Source organism: Sylvia atricapilla, chromosome 4 (assembly GCF_009819655.1).
Source record: "Sylvia atricapilla isolate bSylAtr1 chromosome 4, bSylAtr1.pri, whole genome shotgun sequence".
In the NCBI taxonomy this organism is placed as follows: Eukaryota; Metazoa; Chordata; class Aves; order Passeriformes; family Sylviidae; genus Sylvia; species Sylvia atricapilla.
Genome location: NC_089143.1, coordinates 70,755,493 through 70,767,816, shown reverse-complemented (window position 1 = coordinate 70,767,816; position 12,324 = coordinate 70,755,493). Strand labels below are relative to the sequence as shown.

The following is a 12,324-nucleotide window of genomic DNA, read 5'->3' as shown; positions in this document are numbered from 1 at the left end:
CAGTGGAAAAGGAAGAGAAAACTAATGTAAAATCACCCCTTCCTTAGCCAAGAAGCAAATGCCTTCTATAAACCTTTTATGATCTTTAGCTGCCTCAGACATCTGTAGGAGTCCTCCCACTCCGTTCATTAACTTGCCATACTGGCCTGGCTGCTGATTGTACTGTGTCAATGAAGGATTTGTGAGAACTGAGGCAAAACTGCATAGCTTTCTATGGAAAAGAATGGAATAAAAGCCTTTTCCCCAGCTGCATGTCCCTTCCAAAGGCAGTACTTGAAAGGACAGAAGTTATTTTAATCCACACTGATTTTACAATATAAACCAACATCAGTTATCAGGGTTCTAATATGGGGCAGTACATAGGTACCAGCTGAACTTCAGGCATGTATAATCCCTGTCCTTCCTTCCCCCTGAGCTATTCATCTTCTCCAAAACAAACTTTTTGGTATAAATCCCAGCCTGGAAATAATGTGTGGGTGTCTGAATTACTATTGGCACAAGTCTAAAAAACAGAATCTCAAATGTACCTGGGAAACATGATCTTTGTATTTAAAAAATAATAAAGAGGGAAAAACCCCAAATCACCCTGAAAAACAACAAACCAAACCCCAAAGTTCCTGGAATGAAAGATTTCATAATTTGAATAATCCTAAAAATTAGAAATGTATAATAATCCTACAAAGTAGAAATGTATAATCCTGTTGTTTAATAGGAACATTTCTTGTGCTGGAATTTGAGACAAAGAATCATTTAGTCATTTCCTGAAACTGTAAGGATTTGGGATACATTCAGAGGAGCCACAGGATTAGTCTTGGTTCTCCTAGCTGACACACACATTTACTGACGTCTCTTAAATCCTGATACGGAACCAAGAATTCCTCTAGGGGAACTGAATAATATTAAAGGAAGGAAAAATATTTAGGATCCTCTGGATACCATATACTGAGATGTCGAGGTGTTGGTAACAACTGTAGAACTTGGCAGGCATCTAAGCAGTTTCCATGGCAGGTTTCCATTACTGAAGATGTTCCCAAATAGAGGTAATAGTGCTAGAACACCTCTAGAAAGGATTAGGATGCCATTCCAAATGTTATCTAGCAGGATAATAACCAGGCTTAACAAAAAATCCAGGCTGTAAGTGAAGTTTATAACAGACTGTTGACAGATAATTCTATCACTCTCAATTTTTCATTGCCTATGGCCAAAGTGACATTTTCTAATAAAAGAAATGTGTTAATACCATCCATGCTAAAGAGTCAAACTGCTTTACCCACTCAAACACCATTAACCGATCGCCCATTAATTCAAAGGTACTGGTTCCATAAAACAGAAAAAATGATTTTATGTTGCTGTGAGATGGGCTAAAATACACGTAAACAAATGATGTTACCACAGTTTCTAATTCAGCAAGACTCATCGCAGAGATCTTACTTGTACAGAGAGGTAACAGGAACATTCAAGTAGTAAAGGAAGAGCCTTGTAATCCTGGGCCTAGACCTTGAACAATTCAGCTCTGGCCAGCGGAGAGAGGAACAAACCGGTTTCACCTAACTTCACCTGCAGAAAAGCAACAATGAGGTAAAATCCACCTTGCCAAATCCACTGCCTTGAGCAGGGAGGAAAAGCTATGAACTGCTGCAGTAGGAGTCTGGGAAAATCCTGTGCTGAAACTCAGAGAGCAGTCTGTCCTCGGCAGTCTGAAATACCTGGTCCTGAAGCAGCAGACTGCATTTGATTCATAGTTTAGAGAAGATTAGATTAGCAAAGCAATTTTGCCATCTGAGTTGGCTGAATATCAGCTGAATTGTTCTGAACCTCATATCTGCTACAAGGCTCCTGGAGTCATCATATTCAGCTTGATGTGGCAACTCTTTTTTAATGAGCCAAGACAGGGAGCATGGTGACAGTTACATAAAGGCAGAGGACATCTAAAACAGCTAACAGGGTACTGTGCTGGATAATATACTTCTGTTTGGGGGAAAAATAGATATACAATTTCTCTCTGCAGAACAAAGCTTTACTGACATTTCTTACTTAGAGACATCTCTTTTTCTTTTTTTTTTTTTTTTTTTTTTTTTTTGACTTTTGTATGGAATCATACGGATAATGAGAGACTGAAAACCTTCTTAGGGAAATAGAGGACTTTTCCTTTGTAATCTCTCAAGCATTGTAAACCTGAATCAAGACAGACATTCTAAAGAAACTTGGCCAGTTCCTACCAGGGTCACATAAAGCCAAGATCTTATGATTGAACACATCAAAGACATTATCAAAGTGCCTGATCTCTGCCTGCTATGAAAAGCTGCGTAGGCTGAATGAAAAGTATCCAGAAAAATAAAAAGGAAAAGAAGCCTCCAAGATCACATGCTGGCTCCTCTGAGGGCTGACCTAGTGCCGAAGGGCAGCTCAGAGACTGGACGTGCCAAGAGAGCTGTTTCAATTTGTTTATTTGTGTCACAGGGGCTTCCATACCTTTGCTAACAGCTTCAGAGAGATCCTCTAATGCCCGGTGAAACCACTCTCTGCAAAGGAAGCAGGCCCATCCTCCTCCACAGCCCAAGGAATCTCACTGTCCCTCCCCCTGACTGTGTGCTTCCCATCACAAACACTGGAGATTATTTGTTAATTCAACCAAAAAGTGCTTGGTAGGAGAAAAAAACCCAAACAAAACCCTTCTGCATGATCAAAGAAGTAGGTTACTTTCATGTTTTAGCTTAAAGGAAGTTTTATTTCAGAGGGTTTGGAACTAGATGATCTTTAAGGTCCCTTCCAACCCAAACCATTTTGTGACACTGTGAAGAATGGATCCAGCTGTGTTGTCAGTGAAATAAAACATAAAACTGGTCGGGAAAAAATCCAGCCAAAAAATGTGCTACCAGAAACACAAGACAGCATCAAGTGTTTTCTAGGACAATACAGAACCCCTTGTGAGCTGCTGCTGGGAGTGCCTTGGGTCTCCTCTTTCCCTAGGAACACTGGAACTCACCTCACCTATCCTTCTACCTGCACTGCAGTAATTGAGGCATGTGCAAAGCATCAGGTCAGACTGAGACCAATTCTAATATACATCAATTGTAGAGAACATAAGATTTGGATATACCGACGCTGAAGGTTTACTGATCTTTCTGTTCTGCCAGAAGGTTTGACACAATATACTTCTACTGCCAATTTTGAATTAAATAACCACTCAATGAATTTCTCAAACAGAATGAGACATAAAGGGAAAAAAGAAAGAAGAGACACTTAATTTGCCATGGACACTATACGTGTATTCACATCTCAATGATTTTCTTCTGGTTTGCTGCACAAATGCTGACATTACTGCCATAAGCTGACCCCCTTTGCGTGTGCCTGGTCTCACTCACTTGTAACCCTCCATCTGCATTAGGACCTGTGTGGAGCTCTGTCTCAGCTGCACGCAGAAAACAATACTGCGTACTTGGCAGGCAGCAGCTCAAAAGTGAACTACTGAGTTCAAACTTGGAGAATGATCAATACAGGGTCATTCCTCGCAGTCGTGCCAACCAGGATAACTGGATAAATAACCTCCATTCATTGCAGGGCTTGTGTCTCCCACAGGGTTCTCTCTTCACATACTTCAACCTTCTGGTAGCTGGAAATGCTTTGAAGCCACTGCACAGCTCAGTGACAGCTGTTGTTTAATCGCAGTAAGGGCAGCAAAGCAAAGCTTCAGCACGGACACGTTTAGCAGAGCCCTCAGTACTGCAAGCTATCCAGTGAGGTTCTGAGCAAAGAGATCCTCTGCAAATCCAGCATGCACAATCCTCATCTGAATTTTTCCCTGTTCACTTCAGCCAAAACTTACCAGGGCTTCAGGCTCTTTACTTTCTTCACTGTTGTATCCATAATAATCAGGAGTTTTATCCAAATCCTGTATGTTCCCTGGTGTCCTTAAGCCCTTCTCTGAATGACAAGCCTGGCAGATGGGTGCATTGCCCATATCAGTCGCTGTGCTCCCTCCGGACAGGGGCACGGCGCTCCCGGCCCCCGGCTCCTTCCCCGAGCCGCCCCGGGGCCCGGAGAACCCGAAACCCCAGCAAACAACTGCGGCCGCTGACCATGTCCAATTGAGGCGCTGCTCGGCTATTTTTACACCTACCAGGCCAGCTATGCATGTCAATGTGGCAGGGTGGGCAGGGGGACGGCTCTCCGGCACGGAGCCGGCCCAGCTCGCCGAGTCCCACTGGATGGAATGCCCTACACACACGGGTTATTGACTTACCCGGTTGTGTGCCTTTCAATGTTTTGATTTTTGTCCCCTCTCACTGTGCTTACATAAAGCACTGAATTTCGGAATGTTGCTAATGCCATCTGAGTTTCTAACTCAAAAATATGATTCATTCGAGTCTATTATTCGACGTCGACTTGATATTTACAATCCAAGACAAAGTGGATGAGCACAGATTTCATGAGCATTTAATTTCAGTGATTCACACGGTATTTCATGTTTATGTAGCCAATAACTGTGATGAGCTTGCTTTGGATTGATATGTCCCCAGGGTACGATTTCAGATGAGCTCAAATGTATCCAAAAAAGACAATATCTGATGCTAGATCACTTTTCTCTTGTCTATGTCATGTTTGGGATTTTTATTGTCGGTTTGGTTTAGGGTTGGTGTTAATATTTTAGCTGGAAAAGTTATGATTAAAAACTGAGCCCAAAACAAAAAACAAAACAAAACAAGAAGACAAAGACAAAATAAGAACAATCCCACCAAAACTGAGAGTAAGAACATTCACTCTAGGTTGGAGTTACTTACCATGATTGGACTCATTAGATAAAAACAGTGTTCCGGATTGCATGTTGGAATCTACCCATTATCCAGAAGAGACTTGGAGCAGAATCAAAAACCACCAACACCAAACCACGCCACCAAAACCAAAACAAAACAAAGAGGAAAAAGGTACTTGAAAATTAATTGGCTGTTTTCAAACAGAACCAGCTGGGGGTAGCAGAGGCAGCAGGGACAAAGTGTCTGTAGCTACCACAGTCCTGTAGAATATAGCACCATGCACATCCAACCCCAGCAGAGCGGGGCATGTATTTGAAAATTTAAGCCCCAAATTCCTCAGAAACAGAGTAATCCTCAAAGAAATGCAACAACCAGCCAACTGTTCTCCCTTGGTGGTTTCAATCCATTTGCAGTACGGCAGCACATGTCAGCAGGCAGCTCTCCATGGCAGCCAAGAGATTCCCACCCAGTTCCCCTTCACAGCAGCACCAGTCATAGTCAGGATCCAAGAGACCAAGCTCCCCCAGCCCCCCATTAAGGATTATTGATGGGCACGAGGTTCTCTTTTTTGTTCATTATCCCAAGGAGATTTTAAGGGACTCTGTAATTCTTCCTTGCTGATGAATGCTCCGGGATGGATCACCTCAGGTGCTGTGATGGATGCATGCTGGATAGACACATGCACAGAACAATTAAATTGCTGCTTTTGCCTTTTTGAGGTTTTTGCCAGCACTTGGCAATTGCCTCAGAGTATTTGTGCAAGGCTCACTTGCCCATAATGAACTGGTAACAATCTTTTTCAGCTCTTCCAAAGCATCATACCCTGTGACAGTAGAAAGGCATACACACATTGCCAGAACTTAGTTTAGTTATCAAAATAAAAGGATGCAAGAAGGAATCCCACCAAATGCTTGACTTGACCAAAGTTCATTTAACCAAGGTTCCAACATAAACCGGAACTACAAATTCCTGGATAGAGCAAGCTATTTAATATGCAAATAACTTACTGGGAAACACAAGGCACCGCTCAGGGGGAAAGGGTGGCCAAACTAGAGTAACAGGCATTCCCGGGAAATGCTGCTTGTGGGAAGCAGCAATCTGTGCAGCCATCAGAGGGAGAGCAAAGGAGAACCTTTCTGCCAGACCCTTTCAACAACGCTACTGTTGTTTGTCCAAGTGCCCCGAGACTTTAGGGCAAATTACTCAGAAAGCAAACACGCGCATCTTCTGCCAGACTCGGGGCATCGTACCCTAACAAAGTGCTTGTTGGAGGGTTCAAAGCCTTTGTGGGGGAACATGCTGCTCTATCTCTGCATTCCCATGCTCTTTGCTGTCTTAGGGCTGCAAGTCCACCCCAGCCAGCAGAAACAAAGGCCAGAGGCACAGTTTGTAGGCACAGAGCTCATACAAAGCACCTCAGTGCTCTTCAGCAGCCCAGCAGACCTTTTCACAACACTAACTCCAAACCTCAATTACTTCCTTACCTAGGAAATCTTCAGAAACTAAATTTAAAGTGCCTGTAAGAAGAAGAGTAGAGTATCCCATGCATTAAAGAACTGATACTAAGTGCCTTAGGGTCCCTCTTTTCACCCAAATGGGGAAAATACTCTGATTTCTTCCCTGAGTGTTTCTAAGCCTGCAGTACATATGACTGTCACCCTGAGGGCAACACAAACCAATAAAGCCCTCAGCAAACTTTTGTAAATTGCAATTTTCCCAAAGATTCTCATGTTGCAATGGCTAGATCCTCCCAGTTTGTTACCACTGGCCACCAAAGAAAGCAGTGTGGTACAAACCCACTGCTTTGCACTGACTTGCTGAATCCCAGTGAAGACCTCAAAGACTAACAAGCGAGAAGCAGTGAAATCCAAACTGTAAGCTCAGGTCCAGAGGGAAACTTCATTTGATGGGATACCATTCTACAGTCCAAGGATGGCAAGGTTTGAGTACTGTAAGATGAAACAGGACTAAGGACGGTCACACACACCCAGGTAGGCAGCAACAGAAGTAAAACTGCTCTGCTGCCAGGAAAAACATTTATTTATCCTTTTTTTGCCACTACTATTAAAGCTTAGTTTGTCAGTAGATGTTTCAACTGGCATAACCAAAACAACAATTCAGGAGGTATTGCAATAGAATTTAGTGCTGGGGAGAGAGGGTGGGGAGGGGAAGAAAAAGAAAGTTTAAAAAAAAAAAAAAAAAAAAAGAGAGAGAGAGAGAGAAAGATTTCCAAGTATCAAGACAAATAACAATTGTTAGCCACATAAATCGCCACTTTTATTGTTAAATCTCTCCCCAAAGAGCCATTTCCCATGACACTTCTATGGTTAAACACAGTAATTTAAAAAAACCCAGAGAGATAAAACAGACTGCAGTGGGACCTATATACTTCTAGGAGATCCCCCAAACTTTGAAATTGTTCCTAAATGCAAAGTCTTTCACTCCTGGGGAGTTTTTTATGGGAAGGTCAAGTACAACTCAGCTCACTTGCTTCAAGCAATTCTTTTGGGTGAGTTCTTGAGCTCACGTAGACTATGAACTCTGATGAGTCATAACTTGATATCATTTATGTCCCCCTTTATGCTTTACAATAATGACACTGATGAGATCACTATTGCCCAAAAATTCTGCCTTTTCTTCCTCTTGTCACAGAGACCACAATAAGCAATTCCCAAAGCCTAAGCAGCCTTTACAAAGGGGCCATTGTCTGCTCCACACAAACTAGCAAAGAAATCCTCTTCAGCTTAAATATTTTGAGTCCAATCAATTGCAAAAAGCTATTCTGAGCCATTTTAAAGAGGACTTGCTCTGCTTTTGATGGTGAATCATTTGACACATTAAGCCTAAAGATCCTCTCTGGACAGCTTTTAATCCAAGTAGTGCCATATATATTTTAGCCCCTATTAAAAAAAGCGAAGAAACAACCTGAGGTTTAATCACTGCAGCTACAGATCCTGCTGGCACTGGTTCCTACAGATCCTGAAAAAATTCTTTTGTGGATAGGAAAGTATAAAATATATACAAAAAGGAACTTGAGCCTGCAAGTATCCATTCTACAGATAAAACACATCCTTACTTTTCAGATACAGGAGCTTTTGGATGACAGGTGTGGCACAAGGAGGTAAAAACAACCTCAGATTTCATAGAGATGCCCTCACAGGCACAGCCATTTATGTATCACCTATTTTTCTCATAAAAATTGCAGTTGATATTTCTTTTCTCTCTCAGTCTTGGTTCAGCCTCATGGGCAATGAAAAGCACGTATTAACATGAAGCACTGAGTAACACAAGGGAAATACTGCAGGGATTGTTGACTAATCACAAAACTAAAAATCAATGCAAGGAGATATATTCAATAAAACCCTGAGGGTAAAGGGTTAAGATGCAGTTCTGTCCACCTATGCCAACACAGTCATAAAGCAAATTACCACTTCTCATGCCCAAAATAATTTGTGGTTTTTTTCATTTCAACAGAACGAAGGCACTTTTTGAGATCTTCAGGATTTTTATATCTTCCTGTGGCACTAAGCTCTAATTGGTGCCTATTTGTATCAATCTAAATCTAAACCAAATCTCTGGCTCTTTATTAGCTCTGATTTTTCTTCCTTAACGCAGACCAGATACTAATTCTGCCTTGAACCATCTTGTAGAATATTGTGAAGCCATCACATTCCGAATATGGAATATCAAGTAAGGCCTCAATTCTCTTCTCCCAGAAAATCATTCTATTTTCCCTTCTGGATACATCAGCAGGATCTCACCACTGATTCCAGAAACCCCAATTCTCCTAAAAGCTCTTGTTGCTGAAATGCAGAGACTTCTGAAGTTCTCACTTCTGTTCAATTTCTTAGGAATTTGCCACAATTTTCGAAACCGAATATTGCCTATTTTGATATACAATCAGTTTGTGTGGGGACTATATATTTCATATACAACATATAAAAGACAGTTTACCTCATATACATAAGAATACAATGTATAAAGTTTGCCAGGTGTTGCATCTTTTGCTTTACTGTAGTTTAACATAATCAATTAATTCAATGAGGAATAAAGTAACAGTGCTAAATACGTAATTTTGCCTATGCTAAACAGCATATTGTCAGGATTCCTCAAAGAATTCCATACTTTTGGTCCGTCCTGTGCCCCTGATTTTTGCTTTTCCTCTCCCATTGTACTCATGGCTGCTGTAATGGGGCATCATTGATGAGAAATGATACAAAGTGGTTCATCACAGATTTCTAAGTGAAAACCCAGAGTTCACTTACTCAGTTTCTATTTTATTTTGCACCTTGTGCCTGTCTGTTATCTTACAGCGCATTAAACACATCTGTTGGAAACAAGAGTTACTATTAATCTGCATTAGAAAATCTTTATATCTTGAATATTAAGGTATTCATTTTAATGATTTGCTCTTGATGGTTAAACCAGGAACATAAAGAGAATATTAGTGCCACTGAAAAGAAACTAAACCTAATGCCCACAATTCCCACATCAATATGAGTTAATGCACACTGATCTAGGTACAGCTGCACACACACTGAATATATCTCTACCAATGCTTAAAATAACCTGGCCATGCCAAGTGCACCCACATTTAGTTGAATTACAGCCATAAAACTGCAATTTTTCTATTCTTCAATATTACAGCCATGTTTTATGTGCTCAGCTAATCGCACCGACAGCTACTTAGAAAAGCAAAACAAAATCCAGCGTTACTGACTCCGAGTCTCTGCTTTTAACAAGGCTCTGGTTAAATGTGCAGATGAACACACATCCACTTTGGAGCAAGCTCCAGCGGGTTTATCTTCCCAGTTTTTAAAGAAAGAGTGAGTCACGAAAGGAAAAATTATGTGCTCTATTCATCACATGTCAACAAACAGTACTTGAAAGCTTGAGTTTGTATCGCTCCTGTTTAATATTTTGCCTTTCCCCGCACTGACGGAGTTGCAGTAGACAATAAAGAAAAGATGACAATCTTCCAAAAGCAATTCCCTATGATCAAAAGGGTTCTAACAGAGTACAGTCAAGAATTTTTGTTTCTGTAAGCAAGCAATTTGTGCCTTATAGTTACATAAAACATCTAAATGAGGGCCAGAATAGAGTGAAAAACAAATAAGTCTACAGACTAAGTGACTAAACTTCATTATTGCAGCCATACAGGCAGTTCTAAATAGCCAGTTTGAGATCCTGTGATTGTAAAGACACCTCCACACCATTTATCAGCTACTTAAGGCCTGCCCCTCCCAGAAAAAACCAGATCACTTCCATAAAGTTAATTGAAACACCAAAGGTCATCGGGAAGAGCCCATCATCTGTAACCAAGTCTGCATCAAACTCTGCTGTAATTCTGAACAATGTATGAACTGGAAATTGTGAGATTATCACCAACTGACAAAGCAAGACCTGGGGCACTGTAATCCCTCAGGACTGTTAAAACCAGCAGCGCCTATAAATTAAAGAGAGCCAAGGAAGGCACAACGACAAAACTGAGCAGTTTACTTCCAGAGAACTCCTAAGAATGTTGTAAAATTTTCTTCAGCTGCCATTCCTAACTAATAACATTGTGAGATGCACATTACTGGTGCACAACCTGCGGCTGTTGAACACGAGGCAAAATAACCAAGGTTCTAGGAACTTCACATTCTTACATGAAATAAACACATAAGAAAGAGACAATCAAATAAACATTAGTATCGTAGATAAGACATTAGAAAATTCAGGACACCTTTTGCAAAAAAAACCCTACAAACTTCTGAACGCAAAGAGGAGGAGCTTCACAGGTTCTCTGCAGTTCTCAGCAGCATCCAGCAGATGGGATTTTCACAAAACTGCCCTCAGGGAGCAACACAAGCCCAAATTTAAGCTGTACTGCAAACAGGACTCACCCTCTTCTCTGTCTGGTATCTCTGAAGGAACTGATAACTAACGAACAGCATGCATCTGGCTTGCCTGGAAGCCATAAACTATGGAAAGGAACATCCAGCAAGGATAGATCCACACAAAACACTGGTTTCCTCTCAAAACCCAATAATGCAATTTTAAGAAAAGCATAATTACGTAAGAACCAAAATTAGGTGTTATTAAGGTCCATTAAAGGACCTCAGTTAAAATATACAAACCAGCAAAAATTCCAAACATACATACACCCACAGATTTACTGCCAGGAGGAAACAGAAACATTTACTAAATAATCTTGAATAAAGCCTGTTGTTTTCTTTAAGAAAAATGTTTATGGCAAGAGAAGGGCTATAGCATATATTTGAAATTTTATGCCACACTATAACTAACATTTGATCATTACCAAAACCATTATGCTAATGAGTTCTCCTATGTACCCTACAGCATCCCAAGACCTGAGAGAACCTTGGCCACGACCACTTCCCCACCCACCCTTAACAAAGTCCCAAGGCTGCAGCGTGGACAGAGCCCAGGCAGACAGGAGAACACAAACCATCAACAGCGAATTCCGTCCCTCGTGACACCCAGCCCTCTTCCAGCTGGGAGTACCTTTTCCCATCTGCATTACTGCTTGCCAGCCCTGCTCTGTCGCTGTTACAGCTCATTTATTTGGCCTTCATGGCCCAACACCAAAATTTGGCCATAAGGCAGTGACAAGATGGAAAAAAGGTCACAACCTCCACAAACCACTCCCTTCTCTGGCACCTTCTCTCAATACTGGATTTTCATCTTTCCTCTCTGACAGCATCTTCCCAACACCACCTGGGACAGAAATATATAAAAGTTAAACTACATGGAATGGAAAATTCATATATTTCCTATTGGGTAATAGGCAAGGTCAGAAATAGATTTCAATTTATCTGGACCTGCCTTCTGTTACCCTTCCTTTCCAAGAGTAGCACTTTCTCCTACAACCAGTCTGAGCTGGAAAGTCCCATGGATTTCTTTATTTAAGTGCTCATTAACAGAAAAAAAAAATTGCTAAACTTCTCCTTAGTCTGTACTACAGGAAAAAAGTAACTTTAAAAAAGCAGCGAAGAGGAACCAAACTTCCCATCTCATTGCAATCAACCCCCTATTTTGTGGAATGCAGCACTAAACTTATTCTTTCCTACAAGACCTGTAGCTTCAGAACTCAACCCAGATAATCTTTCAGAACAACAGCCAAGTACGTTCTGCATTTGTGATACAAATGCCTGTAAAGCATAGGATAAATAGGATAAAGCATAGGATAATGCAATCCAACATGTGATGAAGTGATAGAGTCCATGTAAATATTTCAGCCTGAGGTCATGAAGACTGCCGCTGACAAAGCCCCACATCTCAGGACTTCAACAGTTTGACTACAATTCCCATCTGAATTTGCAATTTACACTCAGAGTAGTAAAAATAATAGGAAAGGAAAAAAAAAGGGGGAATTTGTAAGCTAAACAATGGCCAAATCCCCAAGATAAGTATGAGCACATCTATTAAGCAACGATACTCTAAAATAAAGGAATATTGTTTAATAAAATACTTGAAGAGGCTACCATTTTCCAGGCCAAACAAATATTAAGGGGAAGACCTCAGGTCCTGTGTGAGAGTTCCAAAAGTCCTGCTGCATTCACAATGA

At 41.0% G+C, this 12,324-nt stretch overlaps 1 protein-coding gene across 24 annotated transcripts in view; it reads right to left on the bottom strand.

Moving 5' to 3' along the window:
* Positions 1-12,324, bottom strand: part of ANK2 (ankyrin 2) — a 185,859-nt gene that overhangs the window by 126,584 nt on the left and 46,951 nt on the right. For 15 of the 24 annotated variants that reach the window (XM_066318360.1, XM_066318366.1, XM_066318358.1 and 12 more), the window contains exon 1: positions 3,827-3,961. The exons of the other annotated variants lie outside the window; for them this stretch is intronic. In XM_066318360.1, the coding sequence (XP_066174457.1) occupies positions 3,827-3,961 (135 nt within the window). Of the gene's footprint in view, positions 1-3,826; positions 3,962-12,324 lie in introns of those variants that run through there. 24 annotated transcript variants of the gene reach the window in all.